The 16,472-nt window shown below is 28.7% G+C and overlaps 1 protein-coding gene across 1 annotated transcript; it reads right to left on the bottom strand.

Moving 5' to 3' along the window:
- Positions 1-14,181: 14,181 nt before the first annotated feature.
- On the bottom strand, positions 14,182-14,502 carry PWA37_004461 (uncharacterized protein; the record flags this gene model as incomplete). Its single annotated transcript, XM_064860949.1, has 1 exon — positions 14,182-14,502. The coding sequence occupies one exon, from the start codon at positions 14,500-14,502 to the stop codon at positions 14,182-14,184; it is 321 nt and encodes a 106-aa protein (XP_064717189.1).
- Positions 14,503-16,472: the final 1,970 nt, after the last annotated feature.

Raw genomic sequence — 16,472 nt, 5'->3', positions numbered from 1 at the left:
GGTAAATATAAGATGGCATAATCACATTATATCAAATAATGGTTTGCTAATGTTCAAAGTTATGTGACATGAAAGTGAGTAGATCATAGTTGATTATTCACAAGCCAGCGTGTTTACTTTGTTTACATATCTGTTGGAGTGGTTGTTATTGTTGTTGATTCTTGCAAAATATTTTTCAGATTTTAAAAAAAAGTAAGGTGATCTTGGATGGGATTGATAGTCAAGAGGTGATGGTATGTGATATTGAGAGTAATCGAGTAAAATGTGATGTAATGTATATCAATGATAGTTATAAAAAAGGAATATGAGATATCAGTATAAGAAGACCTGTTTAAATTAAGTTAAGAGTAAACAATTCATCAGTATAATTTGTTATGTTATTTTCATTTAATGTGAATGTGTTTTATATCGATGGTAAATGTATAGTCTAACAGTGATGTTATAGAGTTATTAAGTGAATAAAAATATAATTAAAGTTAGTTGGTTGTTAAGACCAGTTCAGTTCAAGTAGATGTTAATGTTGTGAATAATATTGTATGTTATGAAATACATTGTTTCAAAAAAAATTGTATTAGAGATCGTTAGTGATATTATCATAGTAAACATGGATATAAGTATTAAACATCATAGTAAATTGCAATCTAGAGTAATTGTGGTATGCTATACTGGAATATGATATATCAATGTAATATTTAATACAGTTATTGAATAGGAATAAAGACAATTCAGAGAGTACAGAAAAGGTTTGTGAAACTGTATTAAAGTAGTTGTATTATCAGTTGAGAATGTATATTCATGTCTAGCTTATATTTTATCATGCTGTTAAGGTGAATACAGATAAATTCAATACATCATATCTCTCTTTTAATTGATGAAAGATACTTCCATGTTATTTTTTTTTTGTTTTCATATTTTCATTCCTTCATGTTTGAAAAAAAGAGAAAGCCATTTGGAAATGCAAATTTGTTCTGCTAAATTTTCACAAAAACATTTCCACGGCCTCGAGGAATTTGTGATTTTCTGTGAAATTCAAAAAGGGGAGTTGGAAAAACAAAAACAAAATGAGTTGTTCCGTGGAAAAATAAAGGTTCCGCGGAAAAAACAACATGGGACAGAGAATTGATGGTGTCACGAGGAAGAGAACAGAGACGTAAGGAAGGATAATATAGAGAATACTGTTGAAATAGAATGTTTTATGATAAAATAGATAGAACAATAAGATTTTAGCAGACACTAAACGATAAATTGTTGAGTAATAATTGTTGAGAGGTCACCAAAAGTTGTTGAGTTTATTTATTAAATATCTTACTGTTCGTAGAGGAAAATGGCTGAATATTAACATATATAAAGCCAAGGATTTCTTCATACATTATTTTTATCTTATTTACAATCTTTCTATATTATTATTTCTATGTTGTATATAAAGAAAGAAAGTGAAGAACTTTATTATAATTTTGTATACTAAATCTGTTTAATATAATATTGAGAATGTTTACTATATATCCAATGAATAAAGGCGCTCATTCCCAACACATACCATTCGTATTATTGTAATAAGCATAGATGGATAATCTTTTTATCTTTGTTCTTTCTTTAGATAGTTCTTTTTTTATTGTAAAAAGTTTTTCTTAATTCAACAATAAATTTATTGTTGTCAACAAACATTTCTTGTTTAAATAATAAATTTGCAGCTATTATAATATAACACACTTTACAAACCAGCGAAGTAAATGTAGAATTATTGTTAATATACGATAACATTTTTATTTACAAACTTAACAGTCACTTTTAAATCAGTGTTAAAGAGTTTCAATAAAACAATAAGTAAATCCATATTCTGGATCATGTGTTGTTTTCATATCTCCGTTTTTTACAGTTTTTTTTCTTTTTAAAATTTGTCCACTGCCCTGGTGCTGTTTTATTATCATTGCAAGACAACTATCAGATCAGCTTCAAAAAGCATCGAAATTGTAACCAGATAGATCCATTTAACATCTTATTTTTGTCTATTTTTCCTTTAACTTAATATACAGACAAAAGAATTAAGAAAGTATTGCACCTGAGAAAACAAAAATGAAAAAATAAGAGTGCAGATTAATTTATTTTATTGCCATTCAAAATGAAGTAATTTGGACAAATAACTTAGTATCTATAAATCCCAAGGGTATATTGAACCTAAAAAAAATAAAAAATTTACTGGTCCTTAATATAATCACTGCCTTTTCACGATTACATAAGGAAGAAAGAAAATGCCTTGTATTATTCCTATTATAGCAATTTTTTTAATGTAAAGATTCTAACATCATCTATCCTCTAGATGAATAACATTAGTATACATGTCTTTAGCGTCAGTGATCATACTATATGTTATTATTGTGTATTATTATTATGTTGATATGTAGTGTAATTTTCCCTCGATCTCTTGATTGGGAATTAACAATTATATAAATACAAAAGAAACAAACGATAGAATGTATATAAATTATTCATCCATATTGGAAATTAATAAGTAAAGTCGTCTACTTATATATGTTTACCTTTTGGCAATTTTTCATAATGTATTAATTTATTTTCATTCTGTTTGATCTTATCTCTGTAATATTGAATGTGCAGAACAAATATTTTTCCTCTTTGATATATTCTCCTGTTTTGCAAACAGGCGATATATGATTCCAGCATATTAATGACATATTTATGATGGTATTATAAATTAGTAAACAAGACAATACAAAATAAAACCTGAAGATATAATAAATATATATTATATTTCTAGTCATTTATCTACTTAAAGATGTTGGTATAACTATTTTACGCTTATATAAATACAGTTAAGTATTATTTATATTGCATAATACAGCATTGGTTCATGCCAAAATATGATACTTGATATAGTATAAGATAAATAGCTAATAATTTATTATGATTAGTTATTACTATCTATCTTGCTTAAAAGAACCATTATCATTAGATTAGTGATTAATTGTACTTTTAAGAGATGTGTGTCTACATATTGAATAACTATAACTTAGATATAAACAACACTCAGTGCACATCTTAGTATTATGGGGATACACTCTATGGAAGTATAATAATTTATTGTATGTATAATTAAAGTGAATAGAGATGTAGTTAATAAACATATGATAGCGTAGCATTTATTATCTAATAGAAAAATTAAAAATTGTAGTATTTAATATTATACGAAGATATAGTAAGAGCTAATAAAAAATATTTTAGAAAAAGGAAATAATATTATGTAACGGTTAATACAATAATTATTATTTAATATTATAAGATGTATTAAGTTATATGTTAAACTAGATTAACTCTAGTCATTTGCATGATATTTAATGTACCGTAAGTAATATTTTGATTGAGCAAGATTCAAGTTGTTCCCAGTTGTGACAACTATAAGTGCCCTCTTAATATGGATGAGTTTTAAAGGTAGTATTAAAATGGAGTTGCAATATTAGCCAATATTCTTGTAGTATATGAGATTTATCAAATAAATGTTCAGAAAAGAACATGATAATCGAAACATATGCTATTCAGGGATGAAATAATTAGCCTATATTATGTTTAACAAAATTAGGTGGTAAGGCAACAGAGAATCTTTTTTTGAATATATATGAAAACGAAATTTTCAATTTGGGCTGGACTAGAGATAAAACAGTTGTGTAATTAAGTAATTCATACAACATAATATTTATTGGATGAAGTATCAAACTATAATTGACCACTTATTAAAGGTAACATTTATATAAGGAAGATAAAAGACCTGCCACTTTGAAGTATTATTCCAGATGCTAATGTAATTTTAGATTAATGTTTGGTAATTTCTTTCTAAAACACATTTATATTCTATAGTAGCAGAGTATAATATTTATTCAATAAAATATATTAAGGGTGATAATTTTCCAGTGAAAAAGCTGTAGGTTTTTTAAGGTTAATAAAATAAAAATTATTTATTTAATATATTTCTGTTGGAACATAAATAATTTTAAACAGATTAAGTAACTAAATTTGGAAGTTCCCATATTAATATAAATAGTTTTGATTAGTATGATTAATATAATATAATATTTTATAAAGGGAGTGGTCAGAGAAAAGCAGGTATATGAAGGAGAGGATTGTTTACTTATATCAAAATGATTAAAAGTAAGAAGAAGTATTAACAATTATCATGGAAAGATAGAACATTTGATACTTTTATATGTTAGTAGCAACATATTAAAATCTGTCATCAACAGTCATAATATGTTATTTGGCTTGTTAGGGTTGAGATATGCAGATAATATGGATAGGTTTTAAATGTGAGATGGTGCTATAGTGTAGAATTCTATAGAAAAAAGAAGCTATAATTATTAATTATTCATATATATTCAATATATGATGTAGAATATCCTGTTTGTTACAAGTGACAGAAATTGTTACGGTAGATAACCTAACTATTATCTCCTTTCTGTATATAATCATATATGGGTAATAATAGGTCGTAATGATAATAATATTATTTAATTTAGGTAGCTTAATACTGGAAGTAATACACCAGATATATTAATAACATTTCCAAGAGGTACCGTAAAAAGATTTAAATAGGCTGGATTAGTGGTGATACCTTGAATTGATCACATGGGGATGATAGTGATAATGATAGGATACAACAGGACATGGATATAATTGATGTATACATCTCTGTGAAAAATGTTTACATCATTATATTGACTTAGTCTGGGAATAGCGAGTGGCTGTATACACAGTAAAATGTAGGAGGGGAAATTATGAAGATTGGTAGAGTAAACAAAATAAATTTGTATTATATATAAGAATATAAGGAATACTACTTTCTGAATAAGTGAATGTGTATTTAATAATCAGAATAATTTAATTTAAGTTTTAAGGATTCAGTAAAGCAACATATAAATTAAGAATTAAATTGCACGAGAGAGACACCAGGTTTAATAATTTAGATGTTGGAAATAATAGATTACCATTTGATATATTTGATGATACATCTAAATATTTGATAATAATAATACTTTCTGTCCTTATAATTATATATAATGAGTGAAATACATAGAAGAATATTAACAAGACCACAGCAGTAACTTCAGTTTAACTAATGTATATAATACTTGGAGACACTTTTGTATACAACTGAAAGTATAATTAAGCAATAAAGTATGTATGTTTCTGAATATAAGTACATAGTATAAAACAGTCAGAATATTTATTGTGCTATAATTCTTTATGTATTGGTTGTAATTCTTGTTTGGTGTTTTATTTTGTTTATTGACATATCCATGAGAAAAATATCACAATGTGACACTTTTAATTATCGAATTAAACTATGTGTTCTACTACTTGACTATAAAAAACTGTTTTTGTTGAGTTTACTTATAACTAATCTATTCTCCAGATGCCTTAAGTTTTATATTATTTTATAATATGTGCATAAACTATTTCTTGCTTACTACTAAACAACACAGAACCCAAATGTGTTTTGCTAGTTTGGTTTTTGTTTCTTAATGTCAACTGATTATTATCTAAACTTACTATTGAGATTGTTAATCATTTGTAGATATTGCTATTATTAGTATTCATTGTGCAATTACGCCTTCTGATACATTTATTTATCAAGATTATTGTGTGGATTTAACTATAATCTTAATTACACATGGATTTCATTCCAATAAGTGATTAAATATATCTTTTGATAATTCTTTATATTTACACCGGTGTGTGATATAGATATTAGTTATCTTAACTTTGACCATTGGCTAAGGTTACTTTTGTAGTTTGTTAACAAAATGCTAGCAATAATCTTTATTTATATATGAATGTAATTTGTAATTAAATCTTTACATTTACATTACTGTTTTAAGTAATAAATACTTAATCTAAACAAAGATCGTGTTTTATAAAAACATATAATAATATTTCTGATTTATTATTAGTAGTATAGTATTATATATGATACTGATAAGTTAATGATGTTAAGAACTTGGATAATGATAGTGCTTCAACTTTAACAAACGTGTTGAGTACACATACAATAAAATACATGTTATATCATGATGTAAGCAAATGGTTGATTTAATGTATAAGGAGTAATAGAATATAGAACTAAATTACTAAGTACAGATAATCCAATTCTCAATACATTATATTAATAATTGGGGATATTGTGTAAAGATAAGAAGAAATAGGTAAGAGTGGAATTAGGTATTTTTAGAAGTATTGTTAGTCAAAGATACATATTAATAAGGTAAAAGAATTGTTGAAGTAACTTGAATTATTTGATTAGGGTTGATATATATGGAATAAGATTGTTATAATATCGAATATAGTAATTGTAAAAACGTTGTTGATTTAGTGTTGGTTATGTAATATTCAAAATAGGTGAGATGATTGATATATTATATTGACAATTTACTATATTATGGTAATACGAGCAGGTGGTGTAAATATATGATATCTAAATAATATTAAGAATAATGATGGAGTTTGTAATAAAATAAAGAGTATAAATAGTTCTCTAAATATAATAAACAAGTGGAATCGATGATAATTGGATTAATGTTATAGGAGAAATACTAAGAGCAGATATAAAAAAGAAGTGTTTGTAATATTGACATAACAATACAGAATATTTGAATATAAGGAATAAGGCTGTAGAATATAAGAAACAATACATAGGCAGGTAAAGAAAAAGAAGGCAAGAAAAAGAATGGATTTTAAGTAGTACGAGTAATAAAAGATGTAAGTTAAACAATATTAATGATAAGGTAGACATAGGAATTAGTAACAAAATAAAAATAGAATAAAGTAAAAATGGAAGATAGGCAGAAGATAGAAAAGTATAAATTAGCAAAGAGCATTGTAATCTAAAAAGAGAGTTGTGGGCATAAACAAAAATAAAATAGAAAAGCAGATGATAGAGTAATGGAATTAGAGGATTAGTAGAAAATGAGGCTAATGTTGTGAGTAATGTATATAGTTGATAATAAAAAAGAAAGAGAATAACGTAAATCTAGAAGAGATTAAAGTAGTAATGTGGGTGTTAAGTGTACAAGATAGGGAGAGTATTAGATAAAAGAAGAAGAAGAAAATAATGGGGTAATATAAAGAAAATAGCAGAAAATAACAAAAAATGGGAACATAGGAGAGTGTAGAAATATCTATAAAAAAGATATTTTTGTTGTAGTCCAAATGGAGTTTAAAGTAAAAGCTAATGAGGGTTCGAGAAATTTATATGATAAAAGACATCAGTATAATGATTTCATAATGTTCAAACCAATTATTACTAGAGTACTACTCAAATAAGAAACAGTATTTACTATATTAGTAAGAAGTATTATCATGATGACTAGGTAAGAATTCATCTGGACAAGAAAGTTTTTTATGACTGAAGATGAAACACTGGTTGTTTGGAGTGGTAACATATTGTTTACTGTATGATATGGCGTTTTATTGAAATTCAAAGCAAGTAAAATATCAAAATCGAGACAGGAAAGTTTTTATTGACAACACTTCTTGTGTATATACAAAATAAACAAAGTAAACAAAAACCAATTTGTAATATAATGTGTTTTTATTTAATATTATGCATATATATTGAATAACATATTTCCAAGTTTAAATATTAGGGATATCTAAAGATGTGGATAAATAGAGAGGGTGGTAATCAATATTCAAGAAAATTGAAGGATTATGGGTTGTTGTTTTTATTTTTGAAATAATCATTAGAGAACTATAGATGGAACAGAAAAATAGTGGTTGTCAATTTGTAACATTAAAAGTTAGTAAATATGGATATTAGGGGACAATATATCAGCATATATGTGTTGATATTACTAAAGGATTCAAAGAAGTAAATTTGAAATTGGTGATAGGAAAAATTATTAAGTGATATAAGGAAAGAAGAATATCTAGATTAGAGGGTAATATTAGTTAAGAGGAAAAGACGGTGAGTGACTGTAGTGGATGGGTAATATTTTGAATTATTTTTGAAAAGCTTTGAGGAAAAAAGATAGAGTGTAGAGGCTATAATCACCAGGTTTCTTTAGTAAAGACTGTTTTTACTACATTGTTGAAAATAATCATAAATAAATAAAGAAGACTCAGCCTGCACCTATTTATAAACATAATATATCTTACATCTGTTGCTTTTAATAAGGCAGAAATACCATTTACTTGACTCATAAATTGTGATAATATTAGATTAATACTAGTGTTCTTTCAAAAAATAGGAATTATGGAGAAGAAGATGTGTGAATTAGTTGAGTATTGAGAGGTGGTAAATAGAAGAAAATAAATATTACTAATAGTATAAAAAAATAATCGGGGAAGTACAGAGGGAAATTATTGTATTGTTGGGAAAGGGCTGAGTTAATAGCAGTAAAATCAGAGACTAGGGTATAAAATGTATGAAAGAAGAAAGTAGTAAAAACAAAATATTAGAGACTAAAAGAAAGATAATTGACGTATGGGAGGAATGGTAATGTCTATAAAGAGTGGATCTATGAATTATTAAGAGAGACTGTTAGGGTGAGAGAAAAGATAGCGGTGAGGGTTCAAACGATGAAAAAGAAAGCTGTAGAATATTACTGTTAGATAGTAGACCAATAATTTTTTTAAAATATAAAATGTCATGTGCTAGAATTATTGTCACAATTATTGGATATTAAATATTTTATGATGATGTCAAAATTATATGTGGGTGTTCAGATCTATAAATAAAAGAGGTTCAGTTATTCATATACAACATGTACGTATATGTGTATAGTATGTACAGACAGAAGAAATAAAAAAACATATAGAATGTAGATTTAAAGAGTCGAGTATTAAAGCACAGATGTCCAATGTTAAGATAAGAGGAGTTCAATTTTGTAATAATACATAGAAGTATGGAGTATATTAAAGAGGGAAAGTAGTAGATTAAAAAAATAATATATATAGTAATAAAGTAATGTAAGGACCAAGATAACAAGAGAGAAAGATTATTCGTTTGAGGGAGTAAGGTAAGTCTACGAAGGGTTGTCTAAAGTTCATTGAAGGAACAGTAGTAGAGGTAGAGCGGGAACAGAAATAGTAGTTAAAGTATTTTACAAGTGAAGAAAAACATGGTAATATATGAGTCCACAATAATAAATTGGTGTTTCTTTAAAAGTATCCTAGGTTGAGGCAAGAAAATTAATTTCTACAAAGCTATATGGGTGTACAGTGGAAGATAACGTTAGAAAAAGTAATATCCCTTGATTGTTGTTTAGGGTTTGGTTTAGAAAAATTAGGGTTAGCAATACTCCCCAAGATTCTCTTTTGGAAAACTCACAAACATGAGTGAAAGAGAGGAACCAAGAACAACCCAAATGAGTATTAAATAACGAAGAGATATTCTGTACACAGTATCTAGTTCTAGTAGATTAGATATATATATTAATATTACATTCAGAGAACTAGAGTGAAGTTATGTCCTATAACTATTCCACTGAATTATTACTACTATCACACATAGATCAACTATTATTTATAATCAATGACCAGATTGGTATCATAATGTGGAAGCTAAAAATAAATTACTATTATTTTTACTAGTTATGTGCAAACAATTGAGGTAAGCATTTTTTTTTCACAAAAGTATGGAAATATGGTAGAGAAGAGAGTAAGAAAGGTATAAAGGAGGAAAATACAGTATAACTGGAAACAAACAAATGATAACAAGAATAATTGAGACAATACAGAATAATAGAATCATAGGAGAGTATGTTGAACACTATAGATGGTGTATCTAGGAATGGTGAGAGAAACAGTACTGGTAATAGAGATATAGTAGGATCTTGGAGATAGATAATAAATTAATGTTATGTTACTTTTAATAATGTATGGATGTAAGGTAAGAGAAATTAACTTTACTAAAATATCTAGAAGTGTGAGTGTATTGTGAAGAAGAGGGTAAGAAATGTATAAATGAACACGATAATATAGATGATAAAGTAGTATAAAATAGAATGTGATAGAATAAGGTAAGGTCTATAAAGGATGTGTCTATGAATTATTGATGGAGAAAATTTCACTGACAGAGAAAAGGTAATGATGAGGGTTCGAATGGTAGAAGAAGTGGAGTGAAGATGGAAATAGTAGATAAAATATGAAAATGGTAGTATCCTAGTGTTATATAATACACTGATGTTACTTGTATTATTGAAAGTGTCAGGAAATAAGAGAAGACGTATTTATTTTTGGAAAACTATATAAGGGTCTAGTAGTAGAGTAGAGAAGAGGGTAAAATATGTATAAAGGAGAGAGTAATAGATGAAGAATAGAATAACATAAAATGAAGGGTAAGGTGAAGTATATGAAAGGTATGTGTGTGTTGTTAAGAGACAGTGTTATGGTGAGAAAAAGGATAGCAGTGGGGTTCGAATGGTAGAAATGAGAGTGGGGATAAACATGGTGCTTAGAGTGAATTGTCAAATAACGTAAACAAGTGGTGGGATATGGGTGTAAACTAATATATTGATGTTATTTATATTATTAGAAGCATAAAATATTAGGAGAAAAGATATTTATTGTACATAGCAGTATAGGAGTATAATCATAACGTAGGGGGGTAAGAAATGTACAAATGAGCAGGGTAATAAAAGAAAAAGCACGATAGCATGGAGTGGTGAGAAGATGCCAACAAAGTATCAAAGAATAGAAGAGAAAGATGAAAATATAAGAGAGTGTAGTGAAGACTATAAGGGAGGAATGTTGGGGATATTTAGAAAAAAGGTAGCAGTGAGGACAGATGAGTGTTAGCATAATTGCCAGATGAAAATGTCAAGTAGTATTTTATGGATGGCAGTGTACATTGATTGTAGTACGAGCAGAGAATTATAAAAACATATATATAATGAAAAGAATTAGATTGTGTATTGATATGTGTTGTGTATTAGATAAGTGGAAGAAAAGAGATTTAGAGTACTACTGACATGCTAGCGTATCTGAGAACTTACAATGGTAGCAATATGGAATTGTAATTCGTTAACCTAAAGAAAATGTTCATAGAAATATCAATACAGAGACATTATGCCAACAGGGTGTGATATTAGTTTGTTTATGTTTTTATGTTCTGTTATAACGATCATTACTGTACAGCTCCTAAACCTTAGCAGGATATGAGGTTGAGACAATTTTTAATGTTTATGAGTTAATGCATAGGAATACATCAACGTTAGTTTCGTTTCATCCTTTTGCTACTGTTGTGTTTGAAGGTGTGTGTACAGTACTTTGTGTACATGTCTATCTAGCTGCTATACAAAGATTCATTTGAAAAATAAAGAATAGTCTTGTACAGGTTTACCTAAAACATATTTTTATGTGTGCTTAGAGTATATAGTATGACAGACATAAGAAGGTTATAGAATAATTATTATAGAGCTAAGCAATAAGGCAATTCTACGGGATGTGTACCTTTGTGAACATGATAAAATATTACTTTCAGTGATGTATTTTTACGACTGTAAGATGGGCTAGATTATTGTAAAGTGATAAGAGAACACAGATATTCCTATTGTGAAACGTCAGAGTGGGGTCACTTATGGTGTTTGTGAATCGATACTGTTGATGGAACAGCAATGATGAATATACAAGAAACATATAATAGAGAGATTGGTGGTGACGACAGATTGTAGAGGATTAAGCATAGTCAATAATGATATTTTAGTTGTGGTAAGAGTTCGATAATTATAGTATTGTGGAGAAAAAATATACAAAGGGAGAAGAATAAATCAAAGAAAACAGTAGCATGAAGTAATAGAATAATGTAAACAAAATGTCAAAGGATAAAAGAAAAAGAATCGACATATACAAAGTATAGTGATGTCTATAAAGGGTGTATCTCTGAAGTGTTAAGAGAGAGTACTAGTGATAGAGAAAAGGTGACGGTGAGGGTTCGAACGGTGGAAGAGGTGGAGTAAACATGGAAATGATTTAATATTTAGAAGAGATGGGAGAGTGGTGGTATACTAGTGTTAGAGTTTCTAAACAGGGGAACTCTTTTTGGAGTGATATGAAATAGAGATAAAATAAAGTAACTTTTAGTATAGAGAAGCGAGTAAAGGTATTTTTAATAAGAGCAAGAGAAGATAGAATTGGAGCAGTTGTGATATGTTAGTATAAACAGCAGAGAACATATAATGCCACATATGACATAGACAAGGTGTGGGTGACAACTTACATGTCATGAGGGAGCAGTATGAAATGTGTATTTATAAGTATTTGGCCACTATGTTAAATAATACAGATGGTATGTGCATAAAGTGATGGGTAAAAAGAATTATTTGTAGGTTGTATGTGTTGAGTAAGTATAAAAAATTTAGTGAGTTTTGATTGAGTGTGGGTAATATGTCAACACCTGTCCTTCAACAGTACTCAATGAGCTTACCTTATGTGCCCGGTTCTTTGGTGCTCTTTTATCATATAATTGGAGAAGTTGATGGCAGATAATTAAGTGATTGTGGTATTATTTAGAGATTGTATATGTCTATTATATACAAAGATTGATAGTATTCCTGATGTTATAGAGTGTTGTGTTGTGGATGAGATAATGAGAACGGTAAAAATAGTGCAGAAATATAGAGGAACAGTGAAGCATTGTACAATTATAAAATGCATGAACATAAAACGAAATATTGATTACATTGGAAATAGGGGTGATTGCAGAATAATACTTTAGCAAGGAGACACAAACAATATTGATGGATGTAATAATGAAGAAATGCTTACAATGGGATATTGGTGGCAGTATAAATATATGTAAGATTGCTTGGTGATGTGAGTATGAAAAGTGAAATGAATATTAGAGAGGGATGGAGTAGAAAGTATTGTAAGAAGAGAAGATATATAGTAAAAAGAGCTATTGAGATGAGAAGCAAGATAGTAGAAGTAAGTCAGTGGTAGAGAGAGGACAAGGATATGTGGATTAGAATGGGGCGAGTGGTGTTAGAGTTGTAAAAACAGGATGGGAAAGGAAGAGAAGGGAGAGTATTAGGATAGTAGGCAGATAATTTGAAATTAAGTGGACAATGTAGATCAGGATGGATGAAAAAGATTGATGGTTGCTGTGTAAAAGACATTCTACTCTAAGGATACATAGCTGATATGGAAGTAAAGGGAATGTTTGTAGTGGATGATTGTGACCATAATGGATGAACAGATTAGATATTTTGTTTATAAGTTGGTTTAGTCTTCTCTTTGTACATATGTGTTATATGCAAGTAACCAATGTATCTTCTTACATCTTGCTCTTTTATGCATCGATACACCACATATAACATTATTGCCATAATAACTGCTTAATTAACAAAAAAGTTGTTTAATATACAATGTTGATGGTAATAATTACAGCAGTTTGAGATATATAAAATAAGCGAGAGCAGGATATAAAGAATAAGAATTAAGTGGATGTTAAGAAGAAAGTAAATTAAGGTTGAAGTGATAAATATAGAAAATGGGATGAGAAATGTTGGAAAGTAGTGGCATTTGTAGTTAATAGTGTGATGACTTAAGTTGTTAGTAGATTGGATGTGTGGTTTATTAAACACCTATGAAAATAATATACGTAATTATATAATATGATATATACAAATATAAAATGATCTCTCTTCTTGAAAAATATATTTCTCTTGTGAATATTATTAACAAGATACTAAAAGAGTCTTTAATAAGGAAACCTGATAGACATACTCTCTATGTTCTCATACCCCGTAAAGAGTGTTTCATAAGCTTTCATGACTGAACCCAGTTTCACTCAAAGTAATGCTACTTTCCTTATTCAGTCATACAAAACACATCCTCTGGCTTGATATCACCCTTTAAAATGTTAATTATTCTAGAGAAGTTTCCCCACGTAGTCTCTTTAGTAAAAGGGTCTGCTATATTATTTTCCCTTTTTATTTTAAATGTATCAATAGACCTATCTTGTGTTTCTTCTTTTGATTTTTCCAGTCTGAGTCCTATGAATTTTGTTCGTGTTTTAAAGTAGTCCTGTTTGAGTCAATCAATGGCTGGTGTAGAATTTGTTATTATATTAATGTTTGTATTTATATTTTAAAGATTCCTTTTATTTTACATTTTAATAAAACAGCTTGATCTTCCCCCATGGTTGGAGCATCCAGTTCAGCTTCTGCTGATGACCTACAAACTATAGTGGATTTTTTGGAAAACCATCATAAAAATTTTTTCCAATTCATATGATACCACCACGTCAAACTCAGATCCCAATGATACATCTGCAACCACTGTGATGTCCAATTTATTTTCCTCGTCTCTTTTATAAACATACTTCAATAATTTTTTGACTGCTTTAATTACTTTAGGATGAGGGAACAATACTAGACGTAACAGCTTGCCTAAAGCAAATTCTATATCTAATCTTCCTCTTGTTCTAATATAATTAAGTTTTCCAATCAATACTTGAAGCCATTTTATTTTTTCTTTTAATGTAGATTTCTCCATGACCAATTTATGTGTTTTGGGATATATAGCATACTTATGAAGGTTAGGTACGCTATTAGTTTTTTTCTATTTAGATACAATCTCTTTATATTCTTCAAACATTTTTCAATATATCTTGTAATATGCAACTGTATGGTTCCGTTTTCTCTGTTATAATTTAAATCTAAACCTGAGAGACCCGTTTCTAGTATATCGTGTTTCATAAAACCCAATTCTTTTAAAGCAAACTTGTTTTAGAGAATAGTCTATGTTGATCTAAAATATCAGCAACATACACAGCTCTCATAATTGATTTGTCTTCGAACACAAACAAACCAGGAGAATAAATAAAGTCATGCAGACCAATAGAATTCGTAAATTGTTCCAATGAATTATTCCAGTTCTATGGACTTTTTAAGGCCATACTTCTAACTTTCAAATGTATTTTGTCTTGCCTCTAAAGATTCCACATGATCCAAGTGACCTTTAATGTATATATATCTGAAATGCACCAGGAGAGTCTTAAAAATATTGATCATCTGTTGTCAATTGTTACACATATTTTACCCTTCTCTTTCTTCTAGTGTCATGTTACACCCTTGTGAAATATAATGATTTATTTTGGTTCTAATTTTCTTAAAACATTACTGGAACATTGGACAGTTGATGTTTCAGGCGTTTTCAATTTTATTTTATTTCTGGTGAGCTCAGTTACAGCATGCAATAAGGCAAGATATAAAAACTATTTGAAGAAATGGATAGATTATTCATATCGGTGGTGGGTTAGACATTGTGATAGAGTGGGTCTGTTAAATCAATAATAATAGTATACTAATACTTCTTCTGTGTATGATAATTATACATACTATAAGTCCAGATATGAATGATCTAATCCTAAATTATTTTTTACAAGACAAAAAATATTGGCTGATGTAGTGAGGTGGTGGTGTCTCCAATATAGATAACATGGACATCTATGTATAGGGGACAAGGATATTTCGAATAATGGAACAAACGGATAGTGGGGGAAGAAAGGTGCGTAGGGGCCAAAATGTAGTGATGCGGTATATACTCTTAGAAAGTATTAAAGATATGTATTTATCAGTTATACCCCTTAAAAGCATATTATCAGCTTACTTCTCTATATAAAAGAACGTAATAAAAGATATGGTAAAACCCAAAGAGCCACAAGAAAAGAATAGCTTCCTCTTAAATGAGATGCAGGGCTACGACGATATTGAACATTGATGCTGTTGTATGAGATTATCTCCCAAATATATTTTCTAGGGTTTTTGTATAAATCTTCCTAACAAGTAAATTTATAATTTTCTTGAAAACAGTGAAGATTAAGAAAAGTGACAAGAACGTTAAAATGAAATGTGTGAGATTACAAGAGTGGGAAACAAACATAAAAAAGGCAGAGAAAGGCAAATACTACAATATATTGAAAGAGAAGAAGATGTGTGAGAGTAGAAGAGTAGGGGTGAGTATAGGTATTGTGAGAGGAGGTAAATGAGGGTAGAGAAGTAGTAGAGGAGATGGGGGAATGTATGGAAATATAGATAATATGGTGAAAGAGAAGGTAAATATACATATTATAATGGAATATCTCTTAGGAAAAGGTAGAATGGTACACGGTAATAAGTGGTGAGGTAAGGAGGGTGTATGGGTGTTAGAACATAGAGTAGTAAACAAGTAGAGTAGATTAAGCTGAAAATAAAGAGGAGATGGAAGGATAAATAGAAATATAGATAATGTGATGACAGAGAATGTTAATATTTATATTATAATGGGATATCTCTTGGGAAAAGGTAGATTGGTGCAGGGTGAAAAGTGGTGAGGTAAGGAGGGTGTCTGGGTGTTAGAACATAGAGTAGTAAACAAGTAGAGTAGATTCGGGTGAAAATAGGTGTAGAGAGGGAGTGATGTATGGAAATATAGATAATGTGATGACAGAGAATGTTAATATTTATATTATAATGCGATATCTC

Source organism: Arxiozyma heterogenica (assembly GCF_036370985.1).
Source record: "Arxiozyma heterogenica strain weizmannii chromosome Unknown scaffold_6, whole genome shotgun sequence".
Lineage (NCBI taxonomy): Eukaryota > Fungi > Ascomycota > Saccharomycetes > Saccharomycetales > Saccharomycetaceae > Arxiozyma > Arxiozyma heterogenica.
The sequence above is the reverse complement of the archived record's forward strand: the minus strand, read 5'-3'. Positions and strand labels throughout refer to the sequence as shown.